General features: G+C 40.0%; 3 protein-coding genes and 1 long non-coding RNA gene across 7 annotated transcripts; 3 read left to right on the top strand and 1 right to left on the bottom strand.

Annotated features, from left to right (window-relative positions):
- The first annotated feature begins 621 nt into the window (after nt 1–621).
- Nucleotides 622–4,962, top strand: LOC130701400 (uncharacterized). 4 transcript variants are annotated; one of them, XM_057523362.2, is made up of 12 exons: nt 623–1,085; nt 1,184–1,273; nt 1,379–1,921; nt 2,027–2,107; nt 2,176–2,387; nt 2,463–2,745; nt 2,806–2,931; nt 3,001–3,408; nt 3,472–3,918; nt 4,144–4,480; nt 4,568–4,763; nt 4,840–4,962. In XM_057523362.2, exons 1-11 carry the CDS (start codon nt 848–850, stop codon nt 4,728–4,730), a joined length of 2,928 nt encoding a protein of 975 aa, XP_057379345.1. In that variant the 5' UTR covers nt 623–847; the 3' UTR covers nt 4,731–4,763; nt 4,840–4,962. The 4 variants fall into 4 exon arrangements, with proteins under 4 accessions (XP_057379346.1, XP_057379345.1, XP_057379344.1 ...); XM_057523363.2 differs by having other exon boundaries at nt 622–1,085; nt 2,827–2,931; nt 4,568–4,962; XM_057523361.2 differs by having other exon boundaries at nt 4,568–4,962.
- A 967-nt stretch (nt 4,963–5,929) lies between these two features.
- Nucleotides 5,930–7,258, bottom strand: LOC130701478 (uncharacterized). The gene is made up of 2 exons (XR_009004055.2): nt 6,816–7,258; nt 5,930–6,607 (listed from the first exon to the last, which is right to left on the bottom strand). It is a non-coding gene; the product is annotated as an uncharacterized LOC130701478 (long non-coding RNA).
- A 750-nt stretch (nt 7,259–8,008) lies between these two features.
- LOC130701428 (uncharacterized) lies at nt 8,009–10,264 on the top strand. The gene is made up of 6 exons (XM_057523405.2): nt 8,009–8,720; nt 8,800–9,058; nt 9,125–9,307; nt 9,371–9,502; nt 9,573–9,765; nt 9,842–10,264. The coding sequence occupies exons 1-6, from the start codon at nt 8,047–8,049 to the stop codon at nt 9,910–9,912; spliced, it is 1,512 nt and encodes a 503-aa protein (XP_057379388.1). The 5' UTR covers nt 8,009–8,046; the 3' UTR covers nt 9,913–10,264.
- Nucleotides 10,265–10,397: 133 nt separating this feature from the next.
- LOC130701422 (lipid scramblase CLPTM1L-like) lies at nt 10,398–12,764 on the top strand. The gene is made up of 9 exons (XM_057523397.1): nt 10,398–10,647; nt 10,724–11,026; nt 11,085–11,209; nt 11,271–11,556; nt 11,617–11,805; nt 11,897–12,099; nt 12,191–12,326; nt 12,394–12,509; nt 12,589–12,764. Exons 1-9 carry the CDS (start codon nt 10,492–10,494, stop codon nt 12,680–12,682), a joined length of 1,608 nt encoding a protein of 535 aa, XP_057379380.1. The 5' UTR covers nt 10,398–10,491; the 3' UTR covers nt 12,683–12,764.
- Nucleotides 12,765–14,494: the final 1,730 nt, after the last annotated feature.

Genomic DNA, 14,494 nt, shown 5'->3' with positions numbered 1-14,494 from the left:
TATATTCTGACGTTGTGCTCGTTGATGGTAGAAGCAGCCTGTCTCCCTGAAGGAGACGCCGACCACGTGAAGGCTTGTTTTCAGATTCCTTTGAATTTTTCTTTTCCTTTTTCGAACTACCAGCTATAAATTTCGTACTTTTTAAGAGATTTTATCTTGATTCTAAATGGATGCAAGTGAGTGGGAGGTGGGGTAAGGAGATTTGCTCGGCCATTACTCGAAATAAAAAGAGACCCCCGGAAGAGGTGTTGTTAGTAGCCTAGGTCACTAAATAGAATGTCGAGAACTAAAGCCAACCTATTTTGTTCCTCAGTTCAATCTATTTTGGTACACACTAAAGTTTTTCCCTCCGTTTCTTTTTGTAAGACAACGTGAACTGGTCTTGTCCATGCCACACTATGACCATGCTGCCAAAGGTACCAGCAGGAGCTGACACATTCCTCGATATCACTAGCTTTTGTTTATTATAATTTAAAATTTGTCTTTCATTATTGAACCTAATTTTTAATTTCGAATTTTTAAATTTCTTTATTTTTGGTTGTTCCTAAAATTGTCAAAAATTATTATCGGCAAATTTTCTTTGTCATCCATTTTTCTCTGCTTCCTAAAGTGAGAAATCGGGCAACGTCTTGCTCTTACGACTTACAGCTGTGACGTAAAAGGGAGGTACAGTAGAGTACTTTACCCACGTTTTTCGAATCCCTCGTTTAACACGAACATAGGTTCTACACTAATTTGATCACCTATTTCTAAGAAAAGCGCCAATTTCAATCGTAAGACTTATATTTTACTAGAGTGAGCCACAAACACTTGGCGGCAGTAAGCTCTTGTCTTCGTTGAAAAGAAAATGGTGAGCGTAATCGGGAAAGAAATGGTTCCCTATGATACTAGTCGCCAACGTGAGCCTTCGTCTCAAAGCAGTTCTTCGTCAATTGTTATCGATTCCAGTCCCCCAACTGAAGAAGAAAATTCAAATGCTGTTGCCAGGTTGAGTGATTTTATCAATTCCAGCGATTCAGACCAATCATTGCAAGAAACAATAGCAAACAAACCAAGAAAGTTGGATTTGCTAGATACAATTGAAGGTATATTAATGCTTCGTAGTTACAAGAGAAATTCAATATCAGATATGTAAATTTCGGTCAGTGTCAGTAAATTTCAATATCAGTGTATTTGTATCTAGATATCGATGAAGTAGACCCTGAATGTGTCAAGGAAATCTTAGAGGACCACAAAAACTATCCACCCCAACACAGGCCTGGAGATCCAGAAGGTGTGTACCGTGCCATTTTTCATTTCAGTGTGAACTTCTGTTTGTTTGGCATGTAGATGTCAACTGCCTTGACTAAAAAGCTTGATGTTGTCGTATTTTGTGCAGAAAATCCTGCCACACGAGAGAAATTGAATTACTTCTTAAAGGTCCTTGAGCTCAAGATCGTAAAGTACAGTAAATTGGCAAATTGCAGAATCCCTCAGTCCCTAAAAAACATTCCTATAGCCTTGAGCTATGAAACATTCATAACTTTGTATTGGCCTGGTGCAATGAGCTGCTGCAAAAAGCTTTACAAGAGCTCACACAAATATAGTGCTCATTACTACAAGCAACATGTACCACAGATAAAAATTCCATCACCGTCACTTAATCTTGGTTGCATCTCAGCTACGCCACCCGAAGACGACATGAATGAAACGGAAACAGTGGGCAAAACTTCTACAACTTCCCAGTTGGCCACAGCTCATTTGTATTCGGACAATAGCAGTGACATAGTCTCCCTACCTGACGAGTTCGACGATAAAAGTCTTCCCACTAAGGAAAGCGTCCCAAACTTCCGACAGGCAATGGCGTCACAATCACTGACTAACCGACCCAGTACATCAGGCGATTTCACCGGTTTAGTTGCCCGGAAACGCAAAACGCTAAGTACAAAAATTATTATGATATCGTTATTTATTATCTTTTTAAAGTATGTCTTGAAAAGTTTTAGAATACTACATTCTTGGTGGTCTTTAATTTTAATTCTTCTAGGTCCGTCAAGTCGTCCTGGCCCGTTAAGTTACAAGCAGCCTAAACTAAACCACACAATTGCTACGATAGATTCTTCAGTCGGTACGGTGATATATATATCTGTACGCTATAAAGAAATTTTTGTTAATTTGTTGAATTATCCGATGTAGAGTCCGGAGATGAAAGAAGTTCTAGTCGTCCTAAAAGAACACGTAAAAGATGCAGTAGTCATGAGGCTTTAGGAAATAAAACTGAAGAACAAATGGGTGAATTAGAACGTGATCAAATGAAATATGAACCGCAGCATGAACCAGGCGCACCTGAAAACTTTATTGCAACTTCTGAACGCCTTAGATACTTTGCCGAAGTACTAGCTCTCAAGGTATGTAATTGAATTATTTTCCTTTCGATATCTATGTTTTGTATTGAAGTTTAATTTTTCTTTTTTTTTTTCTAGCTCGGGAAGTATGGACATCTGAATATCCCGCGTCAAGCTAGTTCTTCCACGCACATTCCGCTAGCACTCAGTTTGGCAGGGTTTGTGCAGTATTATTGGCCCGGCAAAGTCATTTGTTGTGGTCTGGTGAGGGACAATTCTCATGTGTTGGAGAAACACATCAATCGATCTCATCGTCCGCCAAAACCAGGTCCATCCTTGGCTGTTGTTACGCCGCAGATAGATTCCTCCATTGTTAATGATGCTGAAACAGACTCTGCAGATATTCGTCAAACTAAAATAAGTAAACAGTAAATCTTTCTTAATTGTCTTACCGAATATTTTGATATTAACGGTCACGCAGCCAATTTTCTATGTCCTAAAGGTACCAAAAGCGAAGTGTCAGATAGACCAAGCTCAAAAAGCCCTCCTGGTTTTCAAGCGGACCAACACAAATTCCCGCCGCAGCACAAGCCAGGAGAACCGGAAGGTAATTTTTATCTGCTACCTTTAATTAAATGTTGACTTATGAACTTTTTTTGGTGGCTAATGATTGCAGATTTTTGCGCGAATCAAGAGAGTATTGATTATTTCGTGGAGGTATTGACAATCAAAAGAGAAAAATATGCCAGCATAGTTCCAATCAAAGAGAAACCCTTAAGTAGCAATTGGACAGAATTTGTTCTTCACTATTGGCCGGGAATGATGGACTGTTGTGGCCACATTTTTACCTCATGCAAAGAATTTCAAGCCCATTTTACCTCTTCACATTTACCGCCGAAAAAGATTCCTTGCCCGAAAATTATCGATCCGTCCACAGCCATTCCTGGACCAGCATTAAAATCTGAAGTACCTCCTCCGCCAATCCCATCTGTTGCGACTTCACCTGTGTCAAGTTTGTCACCATCTCTGGGCAAAAAACGGTCCCGGGATCAATTAGCCATCGAGTCGGCTACCTCTCGTAACGGTATGATCTACCAAGCAAAATGCCGGATGTCGCGCTAAAATTGTTATTTTTTTACTTTTTCAGTGGATTCGACTAGTCAGCTTCCGTCACGTGCATCGATTCCATCTCACCTTCTAATGATTAATTCCATCCAAGAAGAAGCCCGTAAATTACGCTCACAAACTGCGCTGGTGATGACAGTGTCAGCTCTATTGCCTCTACTCGAGCGCTTGTTGGAATTGTCCGGTTCCATCGCGAATCGAATTCGAGGTGCGATGGAGCCCGATACCATTCCGCACGCACTCGAATGCCTCGAGTATGTGTGGCATGCATCCAAAGTGGCCATTGTTCGTTGGGAAGACCTTAAGGGCAGGTCTACTCGCGATCCCTGCCTCAGTGCTGTTCAGTACGCCTATGGAACACTTCCTGTCTTCACCAATTGGGAGCAGAGCAAACACTTGGAAATGCTGGAACACGTCGTTTTACTAACCCACAACGCAGTCAAGAATTGGCAGCCTCCGCCTTCTAGCCGTGAGTCGGCTTCATTATCTTTACATTGTTATTAACAAACAAATTGACTAACCTACCGTCATTGTTGGTAGCATAAAATTTGCTTAATTTTTGGTTCGATTCTAAAAAACTTGACGTTATATATAATACCATAAGTTTTGACTTAAATAAACTCCAATAATTCATCTTTTCATTCTGTTTTTTTTTTTTTCTCTTTTCTTTAAATGTCTATATTTTGGGAAATAGCCGAAGCGAATATGGCCGTCCGTCAGTCCAGCATTCGGCGCCAACGTTCGATCAAAGCAATAAAGACTGCAGACGTGGTTATGTCAACAATTCAAGAGCCATCAGAGGAGAAGAATGGGCCTACCTTGGCGTCGACATCATCCAACGCATCAACTTCTGTTCCTACTACTGATAAAGACGCACCTAACCAAGAAGGGAAAGAAAAGACGTCGAATGCATTGTTGGATTTTTGCCGCTTGGCTAACATCTCTACGTGGCACAACACCAAAGCGAGGAGTGCGACGGGCTACAGGGATGACAACGGCGACTATCACGCTATGTACCGCTACGGTATAGGGTAACGTGATTGTTTTATTTGTTTATTTTAAAAAATTCATTGATTGATGGCCCATCATTTGAAAATGTTTTTGTTTGTGCACCACAGGAAAGCCATCAATCTTTATTGCCCGCCCGATGTAACTCATCTCAGGTGCTGTGGAAAGGTCTTTGATCTTGCACGCTTGAAAACTCACGTGATGCAGTGCCATGAAGCCAATGGCCAAAGCAATCGAACTGAGCCATCCATCTCGCCCGTCTGGATGATCTAATTTATCAGTTTTTCTCATCATCTTCTGCATCGGGTAAGAATTTCACTACATGACACATTCCTCAATCCATAATACTGTTATGGTTATGTCTGTTACATTTCTATGGCAGAGGCATCAAATATTCAACCAAATACTCAGGTGTCAATTGTGATGAAACGTTTTGGTTTTCCAGTTTTTTATATAATAATCAAGACATCAAGTAAAATGTTAGAAATAAATACACGTTCCAAGATACTCGTGCTGAATTCGGCTTGTTGTTTCATCTATGAAATAGCAATCCTAATTTTAGCCTTTAGTGAAGTAAACGTTTAGATAAGCTCTTGTTATTGACTGGGACGCCACACCCTAGAGGAACAGGTCATGATTATTTTTATCATTCAGTTTCAGCAAGACATAAGTTTCTCTTTCCTCCATTTTTTTTTTCTTGCTTTTTAAATTTCGTTTTCAGATCGGTTTCCGTCTCAACGGAATAATTCTGAAGAAAGTCCGTTTTGTTCAAGTCAGTCTTATTACTTGGAACTAATCAAACTGAACGACTGAGATTTTAAGATGTCTTTTAGCATTTGATTTTGTGGTTACTGTTATGCATGTAAAAAAAGCAAAAATTTTCAGCTTCGTATTAATATGATCAACAATCAAGGGTGAACAAACCGCAAGAAGCGGGCGCGTCGTTCAATAACGACATTCAAAAGGGGAGCACAACCTGGCATTATTGTTGTACTCTTTTTCTAATTCACGTTTTGAAACGAATGGCTCGTTCACCTTTTTGCGTATGTCAACATAACTTTCGCCTCTTTCTAGAGCAACATATTTCCAAGCTCCACGCCTCAAATTTGCCGGTTTTTCAATCACGATTATTTAATCAAAATTTTTTAGAGTACAGCTTGGCGGTTTTTTTCCTCCATAAGACTGATTGTTTTATCCTTACTTCACTTCACTGGTTTGGTTATTCTTTGTTTCTTGTTTATTTCTTATGGCGAAAAAACAAAAAATGTTGATCTCCAGGAGGTCGTAGAGTTCCAGGCTTTTTTAGTCGATGACGTTACGGCAACTTAACGAATCTTTTTTATTATGTTTCTCTTTTCTTCGTCACTTCATCGTCATTCCCGCCAATCCCTCATTTTTACATTTCCTTTTTGGGCAGGTTTGGTTTACAGAAGACAAAAGAATAGAAGCGATTCTTTACTGATTAATCTTCCCTCCTTCTATAAGCGATTGTAATTGATTACCAGCTGTAACTAATGAGAGCTTCACATTTGATTCAATTTGCAGAAATGAATTCTTTACTAGCAATGGGATTTCTGAAACAGTTGAAAACTTCATTTGTGGTTGTGCTGGCTGTCGCCGGAACAAATAGAGAAATAATGATTTTCAAATATTCCATCCAACAGCTGTTTTAGTGCTTTATGACTCACAACAATAACCATTGTCCATTGAGGAAAAAGAGTCACACCCAGTGGAAATAATGTACTACACAGAAAGTGCTGCTGGCGCCCATCCATCGGCCAGTCCTGCCGGTATTAGCCTGACTCAACAGCGCATGGCGCATTCGTCATGAATACCAAATGACTATGTAAAGTGTGGAGACATATACTATCAAACCTTTCCACAATAACAACAACAAAAATAGCAAATGTGGGGGTATACACTGTAAATAATCAACTCATTTGGTGATTCATCACACGCAATGACGTTGTTGGCACGAGATAGGAAAATACAACGATTTGGCTTATACGTACCTTGTTCGTTGCATGGTGGTGATATCTGTAGTAGGTTTCCCTTTCTTCTTCTGGTTGATGATACAGGTACATAATGAGTGACGTATCCGGTAGTTCAACGGGAATTCGAAAAGGCAGAACAAATGCCACCGGGGAATCCTTACAGAAGAAACGAGGATGTAGACCTGCTCATCACTGGTGCTTCAGTAGCCAACTTCCACTTCTATTAAGCATTAGAGTAATTTATATATACAAAATATGTCGGTCGAAATAGGAAACTGTTTAACGCAAAGTAGTGGATCAGGTTACAGTCATAGTCTGTGAGACCATAAATGTAGTATTACGCTATTTCTAACAGGGTAGTTACCACTTTAGTCTCCTCCCACCGTAATACGGGACTACTCCTATCCAATGGATGTGATGATAAACGATAAAGGTGACTTTCCAAGTTCTTTGATGCGGTTATTCACCGTGATGCCGTCGGGCGTTTCTATGAAGATTTCTTCAAAAAGCCAAGCTTTTTAATCTAAAAAGTCACGATCATGGGAGATTTTTGACTCGAACTCGTCTTCACAGTTCCTCTCTATTTAATTTTTTTGTTTCCTTTGTCGAAGTAGAATGTATTTCTTGTTTTTCTATTGAAAGAAAAAGGAAGGAACTAAAACATCGTGGGAACGACGTCTTATAGCACGGAACAGCTGAGAGCATTTCCCCCTCTCTCAGTTTGGTGTGGGTGGGAAATGAAAAGGGCGAGACCAGTGAAGAGAAAGAAAGGAGTGTGGATGATATTGACGATAGAAGCAAATGGGCCCAAAAAAAAAAGCTCGTTGCGGGCCGTGGCCGCTTTGTGCTGTCTGTCGCTGGCTACCACTGCACACTAGTCCGAGTTCTTCTGAAGAACAGCCCAACAAGTTCAGTTCAGTCCATTCTCGCTCTCCTTGGTTACCGCCGGGAGAGAACTTCGGCGTTCATATATACACACACACTGGACTGGCTGCAAAAGTTCGATCTAGTTTCCCTACAGCTGTCATTCCAGTACAGTTGTCTTTGACCATTTGACAATCCTAGTTCAACGATTCTCCGTAACACGTCAATTTTCAGGTAGAATGACATTTTTCAATCAATTTGTCTTAGATGTTTCGGCAAATTTTTTGACAGCTGGCCCATCGCTATACTCTCTCTCGGCCATATGTGCCGAATTGGTAAACATGTCACGCCCCACGCACTCATACACACTCAATTTGGCCATCCCCCAGGTGGAGGACAAGTTTCACTCCCCAAATGTTATTTAAACTCCTCTTCGGATTTGGACATTCTCTACTTTCTTTTGCAACTAAATTTTCAAATTAAACTCTCTAGTTAATGCAACAGTTGGCATCATCTAACTGCTATGTCAGTGAATTCTTGCTATTGTGGTTAGTTTGAGTGTGTTGAGTTTCTTCTCTATTCTGTTGGAGAGTATTTGACCTACACACCCATTGCTTCGTTCACATTGATAAATCTCAAATCTCTGTGAAGTGTTCCAATTACATACTTTATTTAAACTCTTTGTTTTAATAGACCAATCAGAAATTTTACAAAAATTTCAAGGAAATACAATGAATGGGACAATGACCAAAGAGAACAGCTTTGTCAAGAACAGAGCGAAGCTGTTTTCATGCAAAAGCGAAGAGGAGCCCCAGAATGAAGTGAAAATTAATAAGAAGACACCATCGTACGTCAGCCTATCGTGTGCCGTATCTGGTTACAGCGGTCTTAATCGCTATGATTCAAGAATTCGTTCTAGAGACAATAGTCGGGACGGTAACAGGTTGCCACTCTGCTTGACAAAAAGTCGCGATTCGAGCCCCACTCGATCTAGTAGACATGATTTCAAGACGAGGAAATCTTCGGGAGGCCTTCTCTTGTCGGACATTACTGCAAACGCTGCCAGCCCAATTGAATATCAGCAACAGCAACAACAGAACCAACAATGGAACGGCAGGTCTAAAAGCGTTGACAGAGGCTACTTGCGGCAAAATTTCCTCAATGGATACCTCCAATACAAACCACCAACAGTTCCATCACCGAGTACTACTACCGTAGCAGCTAACAACGAAGAAAGAGGTAGAGTACGAATCAGGAGCTCAACTGTTCCTCATCAAGGAACTCAACCAGATTCCAAATCCGTGATACAGCAGAGAATCGAGCGGCTGTATGGGCCAGCAGCTCTAGCCGGTGGCTTTTTTCTCGTCAAATCACCTTTGAAAACGTCCAAGGAACCATTAAAAAAGTAATATGCTTGGTATTCAATTCAATTGCTTTATTTTATAATATTACCTAACCTTTCTTTCGCTTCATCCCTATCATAGTATTCCACTTCATAATAATAATAACACACAGGAGACCACAGACGGCTGCGCGACACCACCCGTTTTTCGTCACCTCAACGCCGAATTTCGACAACAGCTTAAACTCAAGGACAAACGGTCACCGGAGTCAACGAAAACGGTGGTCGCAACAGTCGAGTTGACAACAATAGCAAGTAATAATGATAGCCAAGTTACTCGGGAATCGGTTGAAACAAACGGGGAAGCCACTTCTATTGACGATGGGCATAAGTTTCTCAAGGTAATTAAACAGAAAAATTTATCCTTTTCAAGTTCAAACTTTTTGACATGCTGTTTTTTTCTTTAGATTTTGGAGGTCGAAAAGAATCGCATCCAACTCGTGATAGCAAAGAACGAACTGTATCTGCTTGAATCACACGTCCAGAGTTCTGAAGAGTTGACGGGCAAAGTCAGAGCAGCTGTGGGCAAAGCAAAATTGCTACTGGCTCAGAAATTTGAGCAGTTTGCTGGACTTTGTCGCAAAAACTTGGTATGTAATGGTTTTTACGTGTACCCGTTGTTGTTTCCTTTAAAAATTGGATATTTTTAATAGACTCAAAGCCCCGATGAGCCGTTTCCGACAACAGGCCAAGATTTGGCAGGATTTTGGGACATGGTGACTATCCAAGTGGAACACATCAATTCATTATTTGCTGAAATAAAACAACTGAGAGACAACAATTGGGTAGAAATGAGTTGAAGCTCTTTTGCCTTCATTTAGTTGGTTTTTAGCATGGAATATGTCTTTCGTACAGGTTATACCAGAGCAGCCAACTGTAGCACCTGTTACCAAACCATCGAAGTCAAAGAACAAAAGCAGCACGAATTCTTCAGGTCCCGCTAGATCTGCCAAGGCCCAAGAAGCCGCCAAATTAAGAGAAGAGGCACGAAGAAAGATGATGGAAGAAAGACGAAAGCTTGCAAAAGCTAAAAAGAATGATGATTGGGGTAAACGAACGTGTTGAAATGTCCACCAGAGGACATACCAAATGATTTACTCTATTTCTTTTTCTTTTCATTTCAGTAATCGATGAAAAGTCAGAGACAATCGACTTTTCCCATAGCCAGCCAATGAATGAAGAAATGGTCGTGTGATTTCGACACGGCTCAACTCGTGGGGTTGTAATATAATTATGGTTACTTCACCATGAAATCCTAACAGAACATTCGGTACTAAAAATGATTTTTAAAAAGAAACACATCGTTGTATCATAATTTGTAATAACAACCTTCCAGTATTGTGTCCGCTAAATGAAGACAGCGGTATCGCTGATTTTCATTGAACAAATGCTATGCTTTTTTACGCGTGCTGGTGATAGACTGTGTATGGGTGAATTCCCGAAGAGAGCGTTCTTTGATTTATGTTTCTTATCACAATATGCATACAAGAATTCCGCTCTGTATTGAAAAATGTTGTAAGCTCTTTGAATATAATTTTATATTTTCATTTCCAAGTGCAACTAAATACGTGCTCATAACAACTCGGATATAATATACAATTCATTAAATTTTCAAAAAGCGCATTGTATACAAGTTTTGAATGTTTCTGTTTAGTGTTGTAACAGTATTATCGTCTGCCAGTTGTATTTGCATATTCCTGTCGCGGGTAACCACTCAACTCCACGATTTCTAACCGGTAGTTCACGTGTTGGAGTCACCTCAGTAAGAGTTAAAATGCAACTGCCGTCACTCACTGTGGTTGCGAGTGTTATATTTATTGCCTATATTGCACATTCTGTATGGACCATAGGAAGTTTATATTTTCCACCAAAATGTACTGAAAAAAAAAACTGTGTGTTACCTTATTTGAAAACCCAGCATTCGTTACAGGTAAGGTAGTGGAAGATATTGTTAATATAATTGATTGTTCTTTTATGCTGCTACATAATTTGGTCTTGTGATGCAGATGCTTCTGTTTGTCACACCGTCTGAAAGGTTTTCTTATGCAGACACAGTTTTAGTTGACCAGTTTGATATTAAACTTGACATTACCCTGACAAAAACAATTAACATTCCTCTACCTTACAAAACAAGAAGAAATGGGACTCTTTTTTTTCATGCCTTTCTGGCAAAAAAATCACAGCAATGGAACTCAGATGAATGGACGCAGGCTTTACAAGACCCTACTACAAGCTATGCTGCAACAGCCATTTCTGTCTATCAAACACCTGTTCAAGAATCATTCAATTTGATTAGAGATAAAGAACATGTGGGTTTTCTATTTTCGATTGTTTGAATCATTTACTTCAACAATGTTCGTTAAACAGCTTGAAAAAGAGAAAAAAGAAAAACCAGTGACTCACATCTATTCCAAGTTAGTTTTGAATATATTGGATCACAAAGAGTCCTTACCAAAAAAGGAAATACCTCCTGATATTGCTCAAGTTCTAAGGTATGTATCACAATGTACAATCCTAGGCATGCTCATCCTTTTTTTTTGCTTCTTTCTGCAGTTATTCGCCCAAAGGTGAATACTTACCTGTTGTTTACATCGACTTACTCGGTTGTCGCCTAGCGGATCTCGTTCCCGTCAACCAGTCCGTGAAAGACTTTCCAGTGGAATTGGTTTATTCGCCAATCTCATTTGGCAAACTACGACTTTGGATGCAGTTTAGCGCTGCCATGCACACCCTTCGCCAGATGGGCTTCACCGAAAAGGATATCGATGAACTGAAAGGGATTTTCGCTGATACAAACATCGTTCTACTCTGTGTCACCTTTATAGTTGCTGCGCTTCACGTACGTCATGACAAAAGCTTATCCTTATCAAGTTCTTATGCATTAATATTTTTTTTATAGATGCTGTTTGATTTTTTGGCTTTCAAAAACGACATTTACTTTTGGCGTGATAGGGAAAATATGGTTGGGCTGTCATCGCGCACCTTGCTTTGGAGGGCTTTTAGTCAGTTTATCATATTTTTATATTTGGTCGACGAGAACACCAGTCTTCTGGTTGTTATTCCAGCTGCCATCGGAACTCTGATTGAGGTATTTTCGTTTGATTTCTTTACACTATTTGAATTTCCATTGTAGCTAAAATTTCTTCTTTACAAATTGTTTCTGAATAACTTTTGCGAAGGTTTGGAAGGTAACCAAGGCATATAGGATAACCCTTGAATGGATAAATGGAGTGCCTCGACTTAACTTTGGCCAGTCGGCGAATCAGGAAGAAGCCGAAACAGAGCAATACGATTCAATGAGTATGAAATACTTGTCTTATGTGCTCTACCCTCTCTGTGTAGCTGGTGCTATCTATTCTCTCATTTACACGTCCCACCGAAGGTAAGTTTTTTGTTATCATAACATAAAAATTTTCATAACGAAGAAATGTAACCTAATCTGAAGAATATCGTTTTAAAATATTGTCGAGCAGTTGGTATTCTTGGGGATTGCAAAGCATGGTAAATGGTGTCTACGCGTTTGGGTTCCTTTTTATGCTGCCACAACTATTTGTGAACTATAAACTCAAATCAGTTGCCCACTTGCCCTGGCGAGCTTTTATGTACAAGGTATTTTTTAAAAATAACGACTGCTCTCCAGTTCCCTAGTTCTAAGGATAATCATTTTTTCACTAAGGCCTTTAACACGTTCATCGACGATATTTTTGCTTTCATCATTACCATGCCGACGGCTCATCGTGTGGCTTGTTTCCGAGATGACGCGGTATTTCTCATCTACCTTTACCAAAGATGGTAAAAGATTTAGCAATATGCAGTCTTTTCTCAAGCAAGAACGATGAAGTTTTCCATTTAACCTTTTTGTCTTGCACAGGTTGTATCCTGTCGATAAGAAACGAATGAATGAATTTGGTGCTACCGGTGAAGAACATCAGCAAATAACTGAAGAAGACAAAAAAGATAAATGAATGGTCAATAACTGTTGCCGACACCTAGGTTGTATTCAACATAAGGAGGTGGTAATTCGATTAATACATTCACGTTGTTATATTTTCCCCTTTAATTTGACGTATTTTTTTTAATGTTTTGAATCTTGTGAGCAAAAAATTTATAGATTTAATTCTTTTGTTTTCGTGGGACATCTATGGAGCGTGTTGTAACGTTTCACCACATCGGTTTTCAGTTTAACTCCAGATTAGCTAACCATTCCAGTGGCGTTCCCATGTATGTTTCAAGGATGGAGGCTTTGTAAGGTGGTCCTTTGCCGTAAAGGCATTCTGCTGTCACAGTGATCTCCATTTGTCCGCATTCCGTCATGGCTAGAGCATCTTCTATTGGTAAAACAAATTGAGGTATTTCGACGACAGAACTCACAGGCTTTGAATTCACTGTACGATTAATTTGATACTGTTTAATTTCTCCTTTCGTAGGAGCTGAGAAAGTAATGAGCTGGTTTGAATCCTTATTCCATTCGAGGTTGACTGAAGTAGGAGTTCCGGGCAACTTGTAATTCTTCTTGATAACCACTCCATTTTTATAGATAACGACGGATGATCCGGAAGCATACTCTTCGTCATGACGTTCAAGTACTGTCATGGCAAAAACAATTCTCTGATCGTCTATGTTTGCTTTGACGAACTCGACATAGTCTGAAATTTCATCTTCGATGTGCAAAAGGACGTTGTTGTCCATATGCCATTGCTGGTCTTTGTCTACGGTAGGTGAATTTCCCGCAGGATCACTCAAATCAAGCCTTGTTGTTTTAGAGAGCTGAAGAAAACTTTCCGGGGATGCCATCGACGTGAGCACAAAGTGAACAGCGTGACGAATGGATGCAGCTGTCATGTGTTCACGAATTTCTTTCTCGGTAGGAAAAATAAGAATCCTGTCTTTATTGTCAACTCCTAGCTGAGTGGTAAGTATATTTTTAAATCTTTTCACCATGCAAAGCTCTTCGTGTTTTTCTTCCAGCCATGACTCAATGCGATTGGGATGGAAGACGAATTGTTCATCGCCAATGCGGTCCAGGAATTGCCCCAGGAAAGAAACATCATGTTCACCGCTTCGAATTTTGACAACTACGTCTTTGAGTTTCAACATTAAGTCAGTCCGGAACGAGGTAAATTGATCACGAAAAAATTCGAGTTTCCTACGAAACGGACGAATACTGCTCAGTGGATCATCAAGTAAATCTTCTATTTTTTCTTCTATTTCTTCATAGTTTTCCATTAAACGAACACACTGCGACGCCTGGATATCATTGATTTGATTTTTAAGAAAAGGTTCACCCTCGGGTTCCAGTAGTTTCTCAAGGGGATAGAGCGTCACGATACAAGGCAAGCCAAGCGGTCCATTTCCACCTGCAGTGTCTTTCGCTATGGATTGAGCTAAGACGTGATTAAATCGTCCTGCAAACTTCATGGCCTCTTCATAGGTGGTTGGAGTGTTACAATCTGGCGGAATTTTGAAATCACCTTCAAATCTACATTCGATACCTGTTTCATTGCCACTGTCAAGATCCACTTTCTCACCTCCCAGAGAACCACCTAATATTTTGATAAGATCTTTTCCACAGCCTTCGAGCTTGCCGTTAACTGATTGCTTGTCTCCACGTTGGTTGATCCGTTTTCGAAAGGTAAAGGTGGCGTCAGCTCCGTATTGTATTTGTGTTACGACATGCGTCGCTAAATTATTTGCTCCACTGTTAGCAATATTCAGGTAAGTGATTTTACCATTTCCTAGATGGTCCATAGTGAGTGACTTGACTAAGGTGCTGTAAT

This window comes from Daphnia carinata, chromosome 10 (assembly GCF_022539665.2).
Source record: "Daphnia carinata strain CSIRO-1 chromosome 10, CSIRO_AGI_Dcar_HiC_V3, whole genome shotgun sequence".
Classification (NCBI taxonomy): Eukaryota; Metazoa; Arthropoda; class Branchiopoda; order Diplostraca; family Daphniidae; genus Daphnia; species Daphnia carinata.
This window is presented reverse-complemented; position numbering and strand designations above follow the sequence as displayed.